The sequence below is a fragment of the Pleurodeles waltl genome, chromosome 7 (genome assembly GCF_031143425.1).
Source record: "Pleurodeles waltl isolate 20211129_DDA chromosome 7, aPleWal1.hap1.20221129, whole genome shotgun sequence".
Taxonomy (NCBI): Eukaryota; Metazoa; Chordata; class Amphibia; order Caudata; family Salamandridae; genus Pleurodeles; species Pleurodeles waltl.
The window spans coordinates 783,153,912-783,177,165 of record NC_090446.1 but is presented as its reverse complement, the minus strand read 5'-3'; the positions used below and the strand labels follow the sequence as shown (position 1 = coordinate 783,177,165).

General features: G+C 43.4%; 1 protein-coding gene across 1 annotated transcript in view; it reads left to right on the top strand.

Moving 5' to 3' along the window:
• The window catches only part of SLC4A9 (solute carrier family 4 member 9), a 369,779-nt gene that overhangs the window by 101,753 nt on the left and 244,772 nt on the right, over positions 1–23,254 (top strand). The window contains exon 7 of the mRNA XM_069199298.1: positions 13,114–13,268. Coding sequence (XP_069055399.1) covers positions 13,114–13,268 — 155 coding nt within the window. The remainder of the gene's footprint in view (positions 1–13,113; positions 13,269–23,254) is intronic.

The window sequence follows — 23,254 nt, the reverse complement described above, 5'->3', positions numbered from 1 at the left end:
GTTAGTGTGTGTCTAACAGTTGTCCCTCGCCATTTGCAGGTGACTCTGGTTACCCCAACCTGTCATGGCTACTGACCCCTGTTAGGAATAGAAGGACAAGGGCAGAGGAACGCTACAATGAGGCCCATGGGCGAACTAGGAGGATTATAGAGAGGACCTTCGACCTCCTGAAGGCCGGGTTCCGGTGCCTCCATATGACAGGTGGTTCCCTATTCTACTCACCAAAGAATGTATGCCAGATCATCGTGGCCTGCTGTATGCTTCACAACTTGGCTTTGCGACGATAGGTGCCTTTTCTGCAGGAGGATAGTCCAGAAGGAGGTGTTGTGGCAGCTGTGGAGCCTGTGGACAGTGAAGACGAGTAAGCAGAAGAAGAGGACATAGACAACAGGAACACGGTGATCCAACAATACTTCCAGTGAGACACAGGTAAGAAGACAACACTGCCTGCTACATCTGATTTAATTCTACTACCTCTCATCTGTCTGTCATTTTCACCCAGTGTATGGTCACTGAGTTGTCACTTTCCCTTACGATTTCACAGATGTGGGTCCCACTGTGTGACATCTGCTTTGTTTCCGCATGGACTAGAGCTGTGTGACATAGGTATGTTGACAATACAATGGACATTGCTATTTCCCTCAGTTATTGCAAATACACAATTGTGAAAGCACAGACTGACTCCAGATTGTTTTGTGATTTAAGGGTGTTTATTTAAGTGCTAAATAGTAGAGGGGGTTGTAAAATGGTCAGGGGTGATGGTGGAGGAATGTCCATGGCAGAGTCCAGTCTATTGGTCTCACAGGTGCATTGTCCAAAGGGGCATAGGAAGTGAAGCTGGGGCAGTTTAAGGATGGACAGGGTGACAAAGTGGGACAAAAGGATGACATTCAGGGTGGTCTCATTTCTTGGCGGGGGTCTTGGCATTGTTCTCTGTCTTTGTCCTGGATCTCAGGGACCGCTTGCAGGGTGGTTCTCCATCTGCAGGGGGTGGGTTGCTGGTGTCGTGGTCCTGTGGCGGTGCCTCCTGTCCACTAGCGCCGACGGAGGTGGTGGGCAGTTCATCATCCAGGCTAGTGTCAGGGGCCCCTTGTCGTGCCACAGTGTCCCTCCTGGTGTTGACGAGTTCCTTCAGCACCCCTGCAATGGTGTCCAGGGTGGAATTTATGGATTTTAGTTCCTCCCTAAAGCCGAGATACTGTTCCTCCTGCAGCCGCTGGGTCTCCTGAAACTTGGCCAGTACCGTTGCCATTGTCTCCTGGGAATGGTGGTAGGCTCCCATGATGTTGGAGAGGGCCTTGTGGAGAGTGGGTTCCCTGGGCCTGTCCCCCCCCTGTCGCACAGCAGCCCTCCCAGTTCCCCTGTGTTCCTGGGCCTCTGTCCCCTGAACCGTGTGCCCACTGCCACTGCCCCCAGGTCCCTGGTGTTTTTGGGGTGGTGGGTTAGCCTGGGTTCCCTGTAGTGGTGGACACACTGCTGATTGACGTGTCCTGGGGACAGAGGGATGGGCCCACTGGGTGGGTGCTGTGCTGTGCTGGTGTTTCCAGAGGGGGGAAGCTCTGTAGTGGCCTGTGCCAGTGTGAGGGGAACCGGCTGTCCCGAGGTCCCAGATGGGCCGGGCTGGTCATCTAGATCCAGTTAGACAGAGCTGCTGTCATCACTGTGGGCCTCTTCTGTGGGTGGAGTGGACACATCTGGACCCTCCTGTCCGGTGACTTTGGGTAGGGGTCCTGCAGGGGTGTAAAGGCATGATTATTGCATCTGTGTGTGCCATGGTGCTCAATGGGTGGGTGACCCTGTGCCCCAGTGCTTGCATTCCTGTGTAGGACCTTGTGTGATAATGGTTTAGGGGGGTGTATGGGTATGTGCAGTGGACATGCTTTGGTGATGGGTGTCCATGCTTTTGTGTTACATGCAGGGCTTGGGTTTGGGATGTATGGTTTGTGATATTGGGACATACGTGAGGAGTTGGAATGATGGGGGTGAGGGCGAGGGTGGGGGTATGTGATAGCATGCAGGTGGGTGGGGGATGAAGTAGTGAAAGATTTGCCTTACCAGAGTCCATTCTTCCAGCTACTCCTGCGAGGCCCTCAGGATGCAGTATAGCCAAAAAGACCTGCTCCTCCCATGTAGTGAGTTCTGGGGGAGGAGGTAGGGGTCCGCCGCCAGTCCTCTGAACCGCAAGGTGGTGTCTTGAGACCACGGAACGCACCTTCCCCCGTAGGTCGTTCCACCTCTTCCTGATGTCATCCCGTGTTCTTGGGTGCTGTCCCACTGCGTTGACCCTGTCCACGATTCTTCGCCATAGCTCCATCTTCCTAGCTATGGTGGTGTGCTGCACCTGTGATCCGAATAGCTGTGGCTCTACCTGGATGATTTCCTCCACCATGACCCTGAGCTCCTCCTCAGAGAACCTGGGGTGTCTTTGTGGGCCATGGGGTGGTGTGGGTGATGTGTGGGGTGGTGTGTGTTGTGATGTGTGGGGTGATATTTAGAGGTGTGTTGTGTGAGGTGCTTGGATGTTGTGTGAGTGATGGTGTAGGGTGTCTGTGGATGCTATTGTTCTTTCTGGTGGTGTCTCTCTCTGGCCTTCTGTCGCAGTTGTTGACGTAAGGGTTTGTAGGGGATGTGGGTGTGTGTTTTATATTGTATTGGATGTGTGGGAGTGGTGTGTGTATGTGTATCAGGTGTGTGTATTTTGAATTGTCCAATGTAGATGTGTTTTGTAAATGTGTGTGTATTTTGCACGCGGCGGTGTGTACAGCCAATGGAATACCGCAGTTAAAAGACCGCTGCATGGATTCGTGGGTCGTGATAGTGTGGGCGTATACCTGTTGGCGTGACGGTGGAGGTTTTGTTATCGCCAGTTTGTCACTGACCTTTGGTGTGGCGGGCTTGTGTGGGTGTCTGGATTTTGGCGGATTCCGAGCTGTGGGTCATAATGACCATGGCGGAATTCCGCAGCCGCAGCGGTGTGTTGGCGGTCTTCTGCACGGCGGTAAGCGGCTTTTACTGCCAATGTTGTAATGACCCCCATAGGGACTTGTTGGAAGAATTTATGTAAGTATCAGTTACACATACAATGTGAACTGTGTATGATGTTGATGGAGCATTTGTATGCTCTTTTCATAAGATCGATAATCTTCCCTGCAAGAGGTTTAACTAGGTTGTTAGGTAACAATATGTCAACATCAATTTACAGTGTAACCAATTTGGCCACACAATGAAGACCTAAATTGGAAATGAAATTCAAGGGTTTTACTACAAATAAACATTCAGGTTAATGTAAACAAATCTCAAAAACATACTGTAAAGATACAGAATAGCAATTGAGTAACCAAATCTTCTGAAGAAATTTAAACAAATTAGCTTAAGGCAAACCAAGAATTCTGTCACTGCAATATAGAAAATCAGAAGCAGTATCTGATGAACAGAAAACAGTCGCTGGACAATTTTCTTACACGTTAGTGCAAGTTGTAATCATCTAGCCAAGTTGAAAAATTGACAAATAAGGGAATGCTCCTAAAAATCTAAACTGTCGCAGAAAGAAAGATCTAGCTAAAAAGACATGAGGGCAATAGGCAAGGAACAAAAATAAGTCAAAAATGAATGGGAAAATATAGAGGGAGGTGTCAGCATTTCAGAAGCTTGGTCAAGAGTCTTCTTAAAGAGTTAAGTGTAAGCCTAAGCCACACTCAATAAACATGAGGACAAGGTAAAAAGTCAGACGTCTGTACCTCTCAAAGTCCAGGGGAAAGTCTGCGTACATTCAATCAGTGAAATTTCTAGCTAATACCACAAAATTCAATCAGGCAACACCTTCCTTGGTCATGCCATCACAAGCTCCATTGTTTTCCCCTGCCCCACAGTGTAACTTGCAACATCACTCTTCGCTCCCAGAGCAGTCCTGAGAACACGGCTGTCCTTGGTCCTCTGGACATCAATTGCAACATGTATGAATACAGGGCAGTCATCTCAGTCTCTGTCTCTCCACGTTCTCAACTCAAGGACTTTTTCTCAGACTTTCCATTAGTAAAACAATAGCACATCTATTTCTAAACTCACATTTCATGTTAAAGCACCCGCAATGAAATTACAGGTTAGAAGAAAATAAAAAGCAGTTTCTCATGGTAAAGAAATTCAGACTTAGTAATGTCAACATTATAGCAATGGCATTTAATTTCACATTATACTGTGCGCATATTAATTTCTATATTTATATAAATCTCAACTACATAAATTCAAATAAAACTTCATGTTACAGTAAATATAAATGAGATACATTGTCAGCACATGAAGCTAAATGTGGTCAAGAAGCACATTTCTCAACGTTTGACAGTGATCATTAATGCACACCTTAGATAAATTGTTATTGTTTCTAGTACAATTACATTCATTAACATGAGGATGGTTATGTAAATACATTCATTGGTTACATTTCATTTAATAAAGTTAAGGCACGCTGAATACATTTTTCCTAACATTACAGTAAATGCACTTTATTACTGATGTTGAGTGTACCATTTTCCATTAATTAGCTTTTAAGACACATATTATAGTGTTGTTACAAATACATATAGGTCATGATTGCAACGTCTTGGGTGGCAGCAAAACTACGCTGTTCCATTGTTTAATTCAGTTTCGCAAGATGGTTTCAGCCAATAAGAGAGGGACATAATAAATATTTTGTATAAAGTGTAATATTTAAATTACAATACATTCTCCCAGTATTACAATGGTCTTATCAGAAAGGAAAAAAGAGCTACCTAGCCAACAGAATTTCAAATGTAATAATTTCCCATAAGAAAGTTTTAAAAGTACTCGTAGGACTGACCAAAGTAAAATGGAGTACGTCAGGAATTTCCAACTCCTGAAAAAGATGTTATAACATTTTCTGAAGAAAATAGGAACTAATTTTGGTGTGGTTCAAAGGCAGGAAAGTAAGATTAAGAGATTGTTTGTTTTGGGTGTATGGGTGACATAGAGGATGACCTAAATACTTTATGAAGTCAACTAAGTTATTTGAAACCTTCGTCCACATCTCATTTCAAAGATCTGGTAGTTGTAAGTAATCATTTGGGATCTTTCTCTGATCTGTACACAATTAGTATATTTAAAGCACTAGCTCAGATGATAAGATGTGCTTTTCAATTAGAATCATGGAAGATGGGCTGCTTCCAGATGTTTGAAAGAAAGCCTCTGTTATTTCCCTATTAGAAACACTTTTGCAGAAGCAAATAGTTTGCTTACTTTCCCTCAGATATCCAATGCCTATAGCAAGCAAAATCAGCAGAGGAGGGAACATTAACTTGGTATCACCCATTTACTGAGAGGAACAATATCCCCAATAAAATGCAAGTGTGCTTGAGACTGGCTTATAGAGCAGAAGTATTCTTCATTCTGATACATGATGATCATAACAGGGAATGATGTTGGAGCACTGATATTATTAGATATTTCAGTGACTCCACAGACACGTATATTGTTAATATATAGATATCTTCAAAGTACATAGATGTGAAGTTAGGAATAGTAAATCATTACCTCCCTCTGTGCCTTACCTGTTTGATATTTTGTCCCTCAATATTCTAGTCGATATTGTAACCATTTAAAATGTTATCCTCAATATTCCCTACCACAATCAGTGCAAAGCATGATATATAATGCAATACTAAACTTACCAAACACGTAAAAAAAATATATTAGTGTCTCTAAGAGGAACAATTTAAACTATTGTAAGGTAAACAGAGGATGGCAAAGAACAATGCACAACACACAATCCCTCATTTTAAAAGGTATTAGTTTGAATGGCCACATATTGCTGTTTTCCAAGGGGAAATTAATTTTCCAGACTTTTGGTTTGATTTTGCAAATAATGAGATTGAAGATGGCTCGAAGATTGGAAAAGTTGGAAGAGCGGATGGTGTCTGATCATGAAAGGGTGTGTGATGGCCCACAGGGGTGACAGAGGAAAAGAATGATGAGAAGAGATGGTGAGAAGAGACAGTATATTTGTGATGAGTTTGTGCACAGGACAATGAAAATGAAATTGGGGAGAGAGTGAGGCTATACAGAGTGGTGGGAGTGAGTCAATGAAGCTGATGAGAGACTTATGTTTTTTTTAAAATCAGGCAAGCTGATTGCAAATTGGTCTATTTCTTTCTGTTTTGCAATATATTACATATACTGCCTAACATGATTTTAAAAAAACTAGTCAAAACCGTTGTAAGATAAATGATATCTCTTTACAGCCAGAGGTGTATGGGGGGCTCCACCAATGATTTTTTAGCAGACTGTGAGAAATTGTACATTCTAAAAGGACACTGGAGTGGCAACATCTGAGAATTAATATGACTTACAACTCATTTTAAGAGGATTGGGGGCTTGTGGTGTTTCCTAAAAAACATTCAAGATATTTTGTATAAAATGAAGCATTACATAAATTGAACAGTAACTGTAGGAAGTGCTCTGTATATACTATTTCAAAGTAAGAAATAGTGTGCACAGAGTCCAAGGGTTCCCGTTAGAGGTAAGATAGTGGCAAAAAGAGATAATTCTAATGCTGTGTTTTGTGGTAGTGTGGTCGAGCAGTAGGCTTATCAGAGGGTAGTGTTAAGCATTTGTTGTACACACACAGGCAATAAATGAGGAACACGCACTCAAAGACTTACTCCAATAGGTTTTTATATTGAAAAATATCTCTTCTTAGTTTATTTTAAGAACCACAGGTTCAAGATTTACAAGTAATACTTCAAATGAAAGGTATTTCACTTAGATACTCTAGGAACTTTGAATGATCACAATATCATGTACAGTCTTTGTAAAAATGGCAATAAGCTATTTTAAAAGTGGACACTGCAAAAATCAACAGTTCCTGGGGGAAGTAAGTAAAGGTTAGTTTTGCAGGTAAGTAAAACACTTACAAGTCTCAAAGTTGGGGCATAGGTAGCCCACCGTTGGGGGTTCAAGGCAACCCCAAAGTTACCACACCAGCAGCTCAGGGCCGGTCAGGTGCAGAGGTCAAAGAGGTGCTCAAAACACATAGGCTTCAATTGAGAACAGGGGTTCCCCGGTTCCAGTCTGCCAGCAGGTAAGTACCCGCGTCCTCGGGGGGCAGCCCAGGGGGGTTTTGTAGGGCACCAGGGGGGACACAAGCAGGCACAGAAAATACACCCTCAGCAGCACAGGGGTGGCTGGGTGCAGAGTGCAAACAGGCATTGGGTTTTAGATAGGAAGTAATGGGGAGACCCGGGGGTCTCTTCAACGATGCAGGCAGGCACGGGGGCTCCTCGGGGTAGCCACCACCTGGGCTAGGCAGAGGGTTGCCTGGGGGTCGCTCCTGCACTGGAGTTCGGTTCCTTCAGGTCCTGGGGGCTGTGGGAGCAGTGTTGGTTCCAGGCGTCGGGTCCCTTGTTACAGGCAGTCGCGGTCAGGGGGAGCCTCTGAATTTCCTCTGCAGGCGTCACTGTGGGGGCTTAGGGGGTCGTCTCTGGCTACTCACAGGCTCGCAGTCGCCGGGGAGTCCTCCCTGACATGTTGGTTTTCCGCAGGTCGAGCCGGGGGCTTCGGGTGCAGAGTGGAAAGTCTTGTGCTTCCGGCCGGAAACGTGAAGTCTTTAAAGTTGTTTCTTTGTTGCAAGAAAGTTGCAGGTTGTTGAACAGGGCCGCTGTTCACAGGAGTTTCTTGGTCCTTGGTTGCAGGGCAGTCCTCTGAGGCTTCAGAGGTCGCTGGTCCCTGTTGGATGCATCGCTGTTGCAGTTTTCTTCGAAGTTGGGGGACAGGCCGGTAGGGCTGGGGCCAAAGCAGTTGTCGTCTCAATCTTCACTGCGGGGCTTCAGGTCAGCAGTCCTTCTTCTTGTTAAGGTTGCAGGGATCTGATTTCCTAGGTTCTGGGGTGCCCCTGAATACTGAATTTAGGGGTGTGTTTAGGTCTGAGAGGGCAGTAGCCAATGGCTAATGTCCTTGACGGTGGCTACACCCTCTTTGTGACTCTTCCTTGTGGGGAGGGGGGCACATCCCTAATCCTATTGGGGGAATCCTCCAAAACCAAGATGGAGGATTTCTAAAGGCAGGGGTCACCTCAGCTCAGGACACCTTAGGGGCTGTCCTGACTGCTGGGTGACTCCTCCTTGTTTTTCTCATTATCTCCCCTGGACTTGCCGCCAAAAGTGGGGGCTGTGTCCAGGGGGGGGGGCATCTCCACTAGCTGGAGTGCCCTGGGGCATTGTAACACAAACCCTGAGCCTTTGAGGCTCACTGCTAGGTGTTACAGGTCCTGCAGGGGGGAGATGTGAAGCACCTCCACCCAGAGCAGGCCTTGTTTCTGGCCTCAGAGGGCACAAAGGCCCTCACCACATTGGGTCAGAAACTCGTCTCTCAGCAGTAGGCTGGCACAGACCAGTCAGTCCTGCACTGAACAATTGGGTAAAATACAGGCGGCATCTCTAAGATGCCCTCTGTGTGCATTTTTTAATAAATCCAACACTGGCATCTGTGTGGGTTTATTATTCTGAGAAGTTTGATACCAAACTTCCCAGTATTCAGTGTAGCCATTATGGAGCTGTGGAGTTCGTTTTTGACAAACTCCCAGACCATATACTTAATATGGCCACAACTGTACTTACAATGTCTAAGAATAGACTTAGACACTGTAGGGGCATATTGCTCATGCAGCTATGCCATCACCTGTGGTATAGTGCACCCTGCCTTAGGGCTGTAGGGCTTGCTAGATGGGTGACTTACCTATGCCACAGGCAGCATTTTGTGTGCATGGCATCCTGAGGGGGATGCCATGTCGACGTTGCCTTTTTCTCCCCACCAACACACACAATCTGCAATGGCAGTGTGCATGTGTTAGGTGAGGGGTCCCTTAGGGTGGCACAACATATGCTGCAGCCCTTAGGGACCTTCCCTGGTAACAGGGCCCTTGGTACCATTGGTACCTTTTACAAGGGACTTATCTGTGTGCCAGGGGTGTGCTAATTGTGGAAACAATGGTACATTTTAGGTGAAAGAACACTGGTGCTGGGGCCTGGTTAGCAGGGTCCCACCACACTCCTCAGTCAAGTCAGCATCAGTATCAGGCAAAATGTGGGGGGTAACTGCAACAGGGAGCCATTTCCTTACAGTAACATTCAACACAGCTAATTGCCTGCAGTATTTCTATGGGGGTTAGGGTGTAAGTGAGATCACCCCTCAGAAACATCTTATAGATGTTATCGAGACTGGTTCATTTTAAACACATGCGGCCATTTAACAATGATCATAATTAAATGTAGCTTAAAGCCCACTTCAGCAGATGCCTGATGTTCCTCCCACAAGAAATTTTATTTTCAACAGGGTATAGTTAAACAGGGTGAAATAACATTTGTTCAAATACAAACACTGGCTATATTGTTGATTCAAATAATAAAACAATAGGTTTATCAATATTTAAGAGCACTGGCAAAATAACCTTGTTTATTATATTACATTTTTGGATGTGTTAAATAGGAGGTGTTAATGTTACCCTAGCTGATGGTATGCCATCTACCTAGCTTGGAAGGACCGAAGGCTGAGTCGGCAATGCAGGGATTCAAACTCCTGACCTGCAGATCTGTTCATGTTTCAGGGAAGAGCTGTCCATTCAATAAACAATCATGCTATAGATGTTGATGTGCTCAAGAGTGTCATTTTATGTGACCAAGTCAGAAATAGTATTGTAAGAAAAATAAAGGGATATATTGACCAGAAAGACTGTTACCAGCATGAACATTGTGGAAAGAAAGGCAGCACGTTTACAAAAACTGTGCTGAAAGAATAATGGTCACAGTTTGAGTGTCCCATTTCCACACTATATATTCACAATTTTTTTTATTTCTTTTGATTTTATCACTGAGTGGAATGTGAGAAGAACCACAGCAGACATGTTCTCTGGTGACTAAGGCATGATTTAGAGTTTGGTGGAGGGGGTTACTCCGTCACAAGTTTGACGGATATCCCATCTGTCATATTACAATCTCATAATAGCCTTGTCCACCAGACTCTAAATCAGGCCCTAAGCTATCATTCTCAGGATAAATATATGTTCTTTAAATCCTTGCACCTCCATGTGACTTAACTGTGTTATCCTGGGCCTCTCACTCTATAACTCAGGTCCCTTATATTTGAGGGATGGTGTAAAGTTACCTTAGTTCTTTTATGCATTGTTATAATTGTTATGATTGTTATAGGGGAAAGCCGCACATTTGTTTAGTATTAGAGTGACAACCTAGAAAGACCTGCCAAGTAAAAAAACACCCGTGCCCTTTGCTAGCCTCTTGCTGGCTCACAAAATATGCCTAGGTTTTAGCAAAGGCAGTCCTGCATCATCCAAACCTGATTCATTGCCACGAGTATCCCTCTCCTCCCAGCACTTCTGCCGCGTGAGACTGTCTGTGACTGTGACAGCCCTGTGCACATCAAAAAGTCCTTTTAATTCCCTCCTTCCCAAGTGTATTATACCCCTCAAATAAATAAATCCTGGGCTTGATAGTTGGGTCTGGGGGCCCTGAGTCGGGTCAGCTATCTCTGTGCTGCTTTTCACCAAGAATGGGAGCCAAGAATGGGATGCAAAACTGTGACCTTTTATTTAAACGAGAGAGAGAGAGAGAGAGAGAGAGAGAGAGAGAGAGAGAGAAATATCCACATGATGGCCGTCTTTCAAAAAGTGAAACCAAATAACTTGGTATTAATACCGCTTCTTTGATTGTCCAAATTGTATGATCCTAAGCAAATAATTTACTTCACAGTCCCTCCTTTTTCTTTATTATCACATATGACCACACTTTTAAATACTTGAGTTCAGGATGTGCGCTGTACAAGCACCTCTTACATCTGATTTAATAGACTGTAATCCCACTTATCTATAATAATATCTAGGCCATGTTTATGATTTACAGGACTTCTGACTTGCCTCTTTGTTCTCTAATGGCATTGTTTTTGAGGGACGTTCTTATAAACACTTTTACTAAATGTCTGTCTATATGGCTATAAAATCTGATGTACCAAGTTGAAATGCTTCCACATTTTAAAAGAATACACTTGTCAGAATTTTGTAGGAGATTGTATCAAATATTTACATCATGTTTGTTGTTCAAAATGCATGGCAAACACTTTTCATGACTCTGCCCATCCACGAACTCTTGAAGCCAAGCCAGACCCCTGGCTCTGCTCTGCTTTGCCAGTCCTATTAAGTTGCCTGTGCGTCTTCTTCTGTTTGCGACTAAGGATAGTACATGGGGCCATCAGTCATTTGATAAAATGGTCTGTAAAAGGCAAGGACTTGAAACATGGAGCCCTGCCCACATGCATCAGTTTGAATACTCAATCATCAAGACATCTTGTTCCAGAGATGAAAAAGAGTGAGTGCAGTGAAAAAACACGTAAAATGAGAGATCTCAGGGCAGGGACTCCAGTACGTTGTGATGTATATGACCATAGTCATGATTTTCCTGGGAGAACTACTAAGTCCAGGTGAGGCGGTCAGGGGTGTAGCTTCAGTGGGGTGTTTAGGGTGAAACACCCCTCAAATTCATTCCTGGTTTTGATATTTGAGCCTGGGGGCTCTGAGTCTAGTCTGCTATGTCTGTGTACGTTTTTCTCATTGTTCTCTTTTCACTAAGAAGTTTTAATTTGTTTGTTTTAGAATTGGGAGTTTAAATATATATATATATATATATATATAGTGACCATATTACCAAAAAAGTAGTAAATCTGTACTTATAGAAGTACTCCTTTAATGCATGCAAATTTACTACTTCTTGGAATCCACAAACATTTACAATAATAGGCTTGGAAAGCAGTGCCAGTCTCAATTTTCCAGGCATACTACTGGCAATCAAACACCCAAAAGGTGATGGGATGAATGCTTGCAAATAATCTAACCAGAAGCAATCGCTTGTGGTAGCAATCCAACCCAATCTTTTCCCCCCAGTGTGCCACTTTAGAAAGATGCTCACATAATGCAAACCAGTACTGCTCCTGTTCCTCATAAAAACAACCCAACCCAAACATTGGTCCTCTTACCCCTCCATCCTGCAACCCTATATGTTTGTAAGTGGGAAATTTAAGAATCACACTCCCCGAATCTCACTGACTGTGCTGAGCTTCAGCCCCTTCCCAGTCCATGAGGTTGCCCAATCTACACCAACAACAGACACTAACACATATTTTGGGAGCAAAGAAACATTTTTCCGCCCTAGGTGCCACACCGGTTCTTCCCATCCTTGTTGCAGTCTTCCAACATAGCAGTGATGTTGATTTCTGTCACTCAGACGTGGTCCGCAAGGCAAAGGTCAGAAGGCAACTGTAGAGCTGGCGTCTCACTTTACTTGTGCTACGATGTGAGCTGTGCCCCCTCCGGCTCTCACTCTTGCGCTGTATGGAAAATGAACCAGACACTTGGATGAGTGGAAATGCCAATCATGCTATCGTTCTCCATGACACAAGAAGATGAGTACTGCTTCATACCACAGTGATGGCAGATCATGCACTGCATGTCTGCAGCTCACGTGTGTGCAGGTGTTCAACCAAGAATGCAGGTGACACTACTGCCGCACATTGCTAGGTAAGCACCTACAATTCTTGTCTTGGAAACCATTGGTTTCAGAGATAAAAAGTTAGGCTGAATCCCTGTGGGGTCAACATTGGAAACATTTTACCACAAAGTAGCCTAGAGTGTGATGCCAATGCTGGGATCAGCTCACACTGCCACGAGAAAGGTCACACGTATAGTGCAGCTAGTGTAAGTTCAAAGTGTAGGCACTGTGAGCAGAATCTCACACCCAGGGCACTGAGAATGATGCTGCTGAGACAATACATGTATATAAACACAACACTGGTAAAAAGTGGCTCACAAAGACACTCATATACACCAACATAAACACCTTGCTACTCATGCCTTCTCACAGAAACACAGAAACTCTTACAGACATATAGGCACAGACTGAAACATATTTACAGTCTGAGATTCACTTAAAGTAATATACTTGCATTTTTCTTTTAGTTCCATGTGCAGAAATATCAGACTAGAACATAGATAAGAAATATTGTTTTGTAACGCATTAAAAGAGAGTATTTTTCTCTTTCTTTTAGATATTTCAAAATGTGGCCCGCAAGGCTCTGAACACAAGTGAACTGATTGAAGGAATTGATGAGTTTCTCGATGAGCTGACCGTGTTGCCGCCTGGAAAACTGGACCCCACTGTACGGATCCAGCCACCAAAGTTTGTGCCTTCTCCACAGAAGAGGTATCCACACATATTTAATTTTTATATTATTAATCCAAAAATATTCACAACATGGAGCGAAGAAGTCAACCAAGCAGCTTCCATCTTTGAGCAACACTAACAATGCCAGATATTGAGTATGACCAGTGATTATGATATAATTCCCATTCAGATTCATTGTAGATTTCTTGAAAATTCTGTAACGAATCAGGGTCTTGTGGATCAATGTAAGGCATCTCCACTGTAAGTATAGGGGTACAAACTTACTGCACCGATAGTAGCATAGCAAGGGTGCCATAGGCCCTCAGCCAGCAAAGGAGAACGGTCCCGCTTACCCCAGTTGGGACCAGGAATGTAGCCATAACAGGGGTGCAGTGAGCGCCTCTCACCCTTGTGACCTGCACTTACTGCACTGTTGATAGATACACCACTGCGTACAGAGCAGAGCTGTCCATTAGAATTTCCACACCTCCTATAACCCTGCAGTGTCTCATCGAGGAATTTTACTTTGAAATCCAGATGCGAGCAGGAGGGGTTGAACATTTTCACCCAGCAGATAGCCTGGCAGTTACTCTACATTGCCTCATTTACTTTAATTGAAATCGGTGTAAGTGTTTAGGCTTGATGGTGGAGCTGTCTGCAAGATGTCTTGTTACAAAGTCTTAAAATATACATAGATAGGGTCTTTAACTCCACCTAGAGACCTTCCCTCTCACCTCACGCTGGTAGCAGTTTGGGGTATCATTCCACCTTCCAGGAAGTTATTCCATTGGAATGCATAAGGGACTATATTACATATGAAAGGTGCACCTATTTATTGCACACATTCAGTTCTTTATCACCACTTGGAAAGTGCCTAGCTGTGGATTTTGGCCTCTAGCTCAGCCAGCATCCAAGGAAGCCTACCAAATCTGTGCATTTCCCAAAACTAGATACCTAGGGGAATCCAGGATGGGGTGACTTGTGGGGCTCTCACCAGGTTGTTACCCAGAATCCTTTGCAAACCTCCAAATTTGTAAAAAAATAAAATAAAAAAAAACACTTTTCCCTCAGATTTCGGTGCTGCAAAGTTCCGGAATATGAAAGGAGCCACAAACTTACTTCCACCCAGCATTCCCCCAGATCTCCTGATAAAAATGTACCTAACTTTGGGTAGGCCTGGTGCCCGCAACAGGAAATGCCCCAAAACACAATGTGGACACATCACATTTTCCCAAAGAAAACTGAACAGTTTTTTGCAAATTGCCTAGCTGTGGATTTTGGCCTCTAGCTCAGCCGGCACCTAAGAAAACCTAGCAAACCTATATAGTTTTGGAAACTAGACACCTTGGGGAATTCAGAATGGGGTGACTTGTGGATCTCTCATCAGGTTCTGTTACCCAGCATCCTTTGCAAACCTCAAAATTTGTCAAAAAACATTATTCCCTCAGATTTCGGTGCTGCAAAGTTCTGGAATCTCAAAGGAGCCACAAATGTCCTTCCACCCAGCACTCCTCCAAGTCTCCTGATAAAAATGGTACCTCACTTGTGTTGGTAGGCCTAGTGCCCGCGACAGGAAACACCCCAAAACATAACATGGACACATCACATTTTTACATTGACCACTGACGTGTTTTTTGGAAAGTGCCTAGCTGTGAATTTTGGTCTCTAGCTCAGCTGGCACCTAGGAAAACCTACCAAACCTGTGCATTTCTGAAAACTAGACACCAAGGGGAACCCACGATGGGGTAACTTGTGGCACTCTCACCAGGGTCTGTTATCCAGAATCCTTTGCAAACCTCAAAATGTGGCCAAAAAAACACTCTTTCCTCACATTTCAGTGATAGAAAGTTCTGGAATCTTAGAGGAGCGACACATTTCCTTCCACCAAGCATTCCCCCAAGTCTCCAGATAAAAAGGGTACCTCACTTGTGTAGGTAGGCCTAGTGCCCGTGTGAGGAGTGGATCACACAACGGGCAATGTTAGTCCTTACATGAGGGCAACTGTTTACCCTGGGGTAATCCATTCCTGATGCAGGCATACAAGTGGGGTACCGTTTCTATCAGGACAGGTGGGGAAACACTGGGTGGTAGAAATTATGTGGATCCCAGCATATTCCTGTAGTTTGTGGGACAGAAATGCATGAAAAAATAGAGTTTTTATTCAACATTTCACGTTTGCAGGGTATTCTGGGTAAGAAAACTTTGGGTAATCCACACAAGTCACACCTCTGTGGACTCACCCAGGTGTCTAGTTTCCAGAAATGTTTTGGTCTGGTAGGTTTCCCTATATGGCTGCCTACCCCGGGACCAAAAATGCAGGTGCCTGCCTAACAAAAACAGGTTTTTTTGTGATCGATAATTTTTATGTCTCCACAATACAATTTGGGCAGTGGAATTTTGGGCTGAACTAAATTGGGGAGCTCCCAAGAGAGCACTCTCTCTGCTTGCCACCACATGCACCTCCTCTCTGGGTTGGGTTAACCCGCTATTGTCCCGCTGCACAGACTGTGCTTGCAAAGGGACAGCAAGACTGTCCTCATCACCTCTCTCAGAATCACTGGAAGAGGAGTTGTCGGAAAACTCACTTCCAGAGTCTGAGCCATTGTCTTATCCCTCAGATGCTGTCTTAGTATCTGCTGTCTCAGTCTCTGATCCTACGTCAGAGCTGTCCTCTATAAACTGAGTTAGGGCTTGAGCAGCAGTCATGCAACAAGACTCCATCTCTGCTACTGGCTGAACTCTCGCTCTAAAACACTAGCCTACTTAGACAGTTGCAAAATTGCTGGTGAGTGTGTGTGTGTTGCGTGCAACAGTAAAGGTCAGTCACCTTACCTTTGCTTCTTCCCTCAATCAGCACGTTCTCTCAAGACACTCAAAAAAACGAAAAAGACACACTATTACGTCACCTTGTCACATACTACTCGTCACAGTCTTTAGCGCCTCTGGCACCCAGTCCAACAATCATTATTGGTGCTCCCACTCCCATGACCTCCTCTTTGGATTCCCTCACTACCACCCAGCAAAGGTGCCCTTAATCCCTCCAAAGCCCCCCTCACACATACATTTCATTTGAATTATAGCGCAGGCTTTACTAATCCACCCAGCTATTTACATAAAATACAGATAAACCTTCTGCGCTACTTTATGGCATCAAAACTGCCACTAGACAAAAGTCATATCCTTTTGTAGCAGAAACATAATCAGAAGAGTTACTTGACTTTTTTATTGCTGCCTAAAAGCTACAGTTGAAACGTGTCAGTTGAAGTATGTGCATTGCTTTGAAGACGCAAGCTGCAACTGCAAGAGAACTGGTGGTGAATGTATATATATATATATAGATCACTTTTATATGTGGGTATGGTTTTCCTGGGGGCCAATCGCAGCACCCAGGGAAACCATACACACACATTGACAAAAGTGGTCTCTCTATATATATAAAGTGATCTCTAGATAATATAGATAATATATATATATATATATATATATATATATATATATATATATATATATATATATATTGATTCAAACCCCGGCATTAAAGCAATGAGTTCTAATCTCACAATGAGGGACTACGAGGCTCAGCAACCCTCACAGCCCTCCAACATCATTGTGATGTCATCCTGACTCAAGCAAACAAATGTGATGACCTCAAGCTGCACAACTCAAACACCAGATCCAGCACAATGAGGATGATGTCAGATAAATAATGCAAAGCATCCTAACTCGTGGTTTTTATACTATAAACACTGTTGCTGGTCAAGACAAAGCAGTTAGTTGCACGTCAGCATGATGAAGAGTCCTTCCTTTGAGATCTGTGCTGTACTCGACAACAGCAGCCACCCCCATAGCAATGGTACTGACTGATATTTCACATGACTTTTTAGAAACCTTTTTATTGAATTCACAGGAATTTGTATTACCTGTTATAGTGAACAGGCACAGCAATTCAACTTTTCATGAACTGACTGATCCAGTTAGGTCAGAACCTTGAACTATTTTATCATAATAAGTTTTCTTCATATGGGAACTGTGTTTGTGTTGCCAACAGACATGATAATGCCCCAGCTAACCAGTATTTCACACTTGTATTCAGGTATGCAGTCTCACAACATACTAACCATAGCGTAATTCTTACATGAATGCACCATATATTATGAACGTTCACCCCCTTACACCCTTTTTATCCAGGTACCTCGATTTCCAGACTTGTGTCCTGATGAAGACTCCAGCATGTCTGTCACAGGTCGAAATGTATTGTGTAGAAATTGTAATTGAGTGGAACCTTAATGAATGTGCAAGTTTCTTTACAGGGGATATAAAGACATGTAAGAGACTCCCTGTTGGACAATCTCTGATCCCTCCCTGGTTCATGTCTAGTACACCACAAATATTATAATTATTTTTGCCCCTATTCTCAATATAAAGTACATTATGGAGGTGTTGAGTACATGGGGTCTTGTGCAATATTGAGACTCAACATTTATGAAGTTACTTTACAGATGTCTATGTGTGGGGTCAAGGCCACAATATTATGGTAAACAATATCATTGACAAAAATATAGTGTCAAAATATTGTTTACCACAATATTGTGTTCCTATACTCATAATGGTACATGCAAAGATTCAAGAAAATATTGACCACCCTCCTCTCAGAACGTCAGCAACAACTATAAGTACTGGAACTCTCCTTCTGAAAACTTTAGCTTTTATGAGATTTAAAACAGTCAAACAATCTTTCTCGGGAAACAGCTGCAGCATTTGGAACTCAAATCCACTGGTTATCAGCTTCAAAACCAAGGCTGGACTGTGCGTACTGGGCATCCGGTGTTTCCCCGGGAGCCTGAAAGTGTAGGGGGCTGCTTTTGTCTGTCGGGGGCAGTTTTGTAGCAGTGCAGCAGTTTTAAAATCACTGAAGAGTTCCTTGTAAATCCAACAGTTTTCAGGCAACAAATGTAAAGTGCCAAGATAACTCTGGTGATTAATGTACCTGCTGGAGAGAGTTCAGAGGTTTGCCTAGTGGAACTTTTGACACTTCTAAGGCAGCACAGAGAGTTAATATGCCTGCTGCAAAGAACGTGTACTATGCAGATTACAGAACAGTATTTTATGTGCATAGCTCAGTGGGATACTGCTTTTGTTATAGAGATCCTTTTGTTACTGTGCATTTCATAAGTTACAGTCATAATTTAGCACAGTGAGCTATGAACTGCCTTCAAAGAGCTTCATGCAAACTGCATGGTACACGTTAGAAAGTTATGTTTTTTCCCAGTCTGTGATTATACTAATTTTGCCAAAAAATACATTGTCATGAGTAAAGTTAACCTTGAACACTTTGTTACATTCTGAATCCTGAGTTTATGCTTTCCCAGACTAAGCACTCTTAAAATTGCCTACCAGTATGAATGACATGTGAACCCTACACCTTGTAATCCCCTTTGTCTTATATATAACATTTTCTATACACTGATTTGCACATGTATGATTCATTGTCTCTGTATGTGTGTGTGATGTAAAGTGCTCCAACACCCTATGCTGGTAAGAAAGGTGCTTTAAAACAGAGGAAATATATGTGAGAGAAGGTCTATGGAGAGATGAGAGGCACTGTTAGAGAGTGACGGTGAGGGATCATTGAAGAGCCCCAATAAAGACTGCCATATCCTGGCTGTCTGTAAGGGCATGATTAACTATACAATTGTATATGTAATATAAAATGTGTTGTAGAATGCAGCGATTTTGCCAATTTTTTTCTAAGATTTCTTTAGGGGAAGAATCCCCCCCAAGCCCCATTGTAGTGGTCAGGCTTGCTCGCTATGTACCCTATGGGAGCTTGTCTTACAAAATTTGCCAGGGCTGCTTTAGGTTCCCAGTCCAACCCTGTTTATAACATCATGTGAGATAGTCACAAATGAACTTAAAGCCTATTATTTCACTGCTACTTCCACCTAGACGGGCCATAGACTTCTGAATTCTCCTCACTCCTGAAGCCCTTCAGATGTGTGAGTTAACAGATCTACTCTTTCCCAGATGTAAATACTTTATACTTTCATCTTAACACTTTCAAGTACATAGTCCTTTACTCGCGCTCACCGCTGCAAGTCAATTTTTGAAAATTATTTTTGCAGGCAACCATCAGGTCTCATGTGTATAGATTATAGTACCTTAGTACTGATGCCAATAGTGTTCTGGCACTAAATGTATTTATGTACCTCTAACACACATCTGCTCAGTAGGAACATTATATATTGTATGCATCCTATTGTGTATTACCTTTGCTTTTAGAAAGTGCTCTGCCACTCTCTGCTCTTGTCCATGCTATACTAAACCACAAAATAAATAAATAAACCTGATGAGTGACATCATGATAAAACTAATGTTCAAGTTGATGTCCTGGAATCAAGAGAAAGTGATTGCATGTAGTTACTAAGGACAAGAGGATAGAGCTCCGAGACTTGGGAGGTACCTAAGTATAATGTAACTTTCTTGGATAAACCTTGTTGAATTATAACCTGGTGGATGTTTTTTTGAAGAATGCTTTCATCAAGACCCCCATCGTCTTTGTGAGCCTCTGTCCCCACAAGACTATATAGCTGCTCATGCAACAGTTGGTAGTCACCTTTGTCAACAGTGGCTGAAGTGCTAATAAAATAAGAAGCACCCACAGTCAGAAGTCAACTTAAGTCGGTCTTTCGTGTCTTTCATCAATGTTGTTCTTTGGGCTACTAGACTTTGTCCAATAACCAAGCTATATTTAGCTGCTATAGTTTCTGCTAATTAATGTTAATTAATGACGCAGTCTGTTTGTTGGTGAAATATAAGTTGAACACTTTGTCAGCAATTGTATGCAAATGTTATTACAAGCTAAGGTTCAAAACCATCTTGTGCTTCCCCAAATTACAGGGGCATGCAACGGTCATTGCTGTTAAATATTTCTAGTTGCCTTGCATCTTGGGAACTTTTAAAGATGTCAGAAACATAATTTCTTAATTCCAAGCTGCATTGCTCACCATCAGTTTCTTTACATGATTTCTCAAGTGAAATATACTGACTAGGATTTCATGGTTTGAATTTGTGTTTCTCACAAAAACAGTGCACTTTCTTTCTCCGGTATAACCTGTGCCTTCTAATAATAATTACTGGATTGTCTTGAGTATTATTGAACAGGTTTTCTAAATTCCATTTGACTTTTCATGCAAATTAATAAAGACATGCCTCATGTCTCAATACTTTCAAATATTAATGGTCTGTAGGATTTCTCAGGCTTTACAAAGTATTACAAATTAGGGTCAGTGGTAAGATTTTTTTATAGCCCTTGTATGAGACAAATTAGTGGACAGTGGAATTTATGTTGGCTGTGTGCAGCGTGGTGTTGGCTGCCTGCAGGAGGGATGGCCACAGGGCCTGGACACAGGCCAATCAGTTTGGCCAACCCCCTCTGTGCACAGTCAAAGGCCACGCAAAGTGTGGCTACCTGCAAGTGTGGTTGGCCACTTTGCCCTGTAGTCAACCCCCCTCGTGGGCTTGACTGTCTGTGGGGGTGGAAGCAGGCTGCAAAGCCCTCTAGCCAACCCTATGTCAGTGCATGGGCCAAAGTATGGTAACAAAATATTACTTTACGGGAAAAAAAACTCGAAATTCACAGAAAAAACTAAGATTATAGTTAGGTGAAATGTTCAGTAACAATGTAATGTTTTAAACTAAAAAATAGAAATTCACCAGTTATAGTTATAATTATCTCATGTAACTATAACTTGTGCTCTAAGGTAACTATAACTCCCACTTTCACCATTCAATGCTAATTATTCCACATATTACATCACTCATGACATCTTCTTCGACATCATTGATAATATCACTGCACCATTTGCAATTAAATTATTGATGAGAAAACTGTGTATGGAGAGGGTATATAGAAATCAGTTAAGTGATCCAAAAATTCATTGAGATTGTTCATTCAAAATCACCTTCCGTTTGTATTTGAACTTTATGAATGAAATCTGGTTCATTTAAATGCACATTAGGCATTTCTATTTGTACATAGCCATTAGTCTTATCCTCTATCCGGCGGGGTTTGAGCTTTTGGTGAACTATAGTTATTTTCACTGCATTTCTCAGTAGAGCTCTCTTTCAGTAAGGCATCTAGTTTCCTTTCTGCAGCTACCTATTTCTTCTGAAAATATGGTTTCAAGGGCCCTGGTTCTCAATTGTCTCCTCTTCCCTGCTGGCAGGCTGTCCCTTATAAGGTCCTGGGGGAAAACGGGCGCCTTTGTTTGATTCTACTTTATCTTCCACGATCCTGTGAAAAATAAGAATATCACTCATCAGACGATTGGTAGCTCTCTGGAGTTCTTATTTCTCACTTACCGCTAAGATTATATCCTTCCTGCTGTTGATCATCACAATACAACTATGGCTTCTTTTTAAATCCACCCTGAAAATTCATATCCTCCCCTCCGGAGAGGGTTCTGATTGTCTTTCTTTTGGAAGTTTAGCATTCTTTGCTCTAGTGTTTATTTGGGGTTTTTGTGGTCACACCCCTAAAGTATTTCTCCTCATTGAGGCATAGACTTGAGATATTATTCTTGGCAACTGCACCTCTTTCTGATCTTGTAGAGTAACAACATCCAGTAGTGTGTATCACCTTTAATATTACCAAGAACTTTCTCAGCAATGGCGTCTATGATTCCTATGAGTTTCACTTCCAAATCAACTGCTGGTGAAGCTCCTTGTTCATCCTGTATTTCATTTAATATTTCTGGCACCACTGAAAGTGAAGGCACACTTAACCATTACTGGCACTATTGTTCATTCGGTACCATAACCATCTGCAAACACATAATTAATATTCAGTGTTTATTCTGTGGAACAGAATGTGGAAACACTGCTTATAATTGATAGGCCCTTCTTGCTAACTAAAATAATAATTCATTCCATGTGGTTGGACAATGACCAAATATAGCATTTATTATCTGTGGATTATCAAGGGTAGTGTGTGTGTATGTAATTATGCAAAAAGGTTTTAGGCAGAGAGAGCTCCTTTATATGGAACATTCTACAACACCGCCAACACTAAGGGGGTCATTCTGACCCCGGCGGTCTAAGACCGCCGGGGCCAGGGTCGGCGGGAGCACCGCCGACAGGCCGGCGGTGCCCCGCAGGGCATTCTGACCTCGGCGCTTCGGCCGCGGTCAGAAGAGGCAAACCAGCGGTCTCCCGCCGGTTTACCGCTGCCCTTTGAATCCCCCATGGCGGCGCAGCTTGCCGCGCCGCCATGGGGGATTCTGACACCCCCTGCCGCCATCCTGTTCCTGGCGGTTCGCCCGCCAGGAACAGGATGGCGGTAGGGGGTGCCGCGGGGCCCCTGGGGGCCCCTGCCGTGCCCATGCCAATGGCATGGGCACGGCAGGGGCCCCCGTAAGAGGGCCCCGCAAAGTATTTCAGTGTCTGCTAAGCAGACACTGAAATACGCGACGGGTGCAAACTGCACCCGTCGCACCCCTGCAACTCCGCCGGCTCAATTCTGAGCCGGCGTCCTCGTTGCAGGGGCATTTCCTCTGGGCCGGCGGGCGCTCTTTTGGAGAGCGCCCGCCGGCCCAGAGGAAATGTCTAAATGGCCGCCGCGGTCTTTTGACCGCGGTGCGGTCATTCAGCAGCGGTAGCTTGGCGGGCGGCTCCCGCCGCCCGCCAACATTAGAATCAGGCCCTAAATCTGCTCACCTCATATGTTTGTTTTTCAAGCAGAGTTTTTAAACATAGGATTAGCATAGTGCTATCCAAGTCGAGCTCAAAAATGGCAAAAGCCTTTTACCATTTCAGGCACAATATTACAGCTTTGGATTGGTAAAACACCTTTGACACCTATCTATTCTACTTTTATTCATATGTGAATGTATAATATGCCCACCGCTGTTCTCTTATGCAGCGCATATGATACTTCTCTCTAATAATATTTGACTGTATATTTATATATTTGAATATGGGGAGTGTCTGAAGAAGTGAAATGACACAAAGCTTCACTTAAGAAGTTG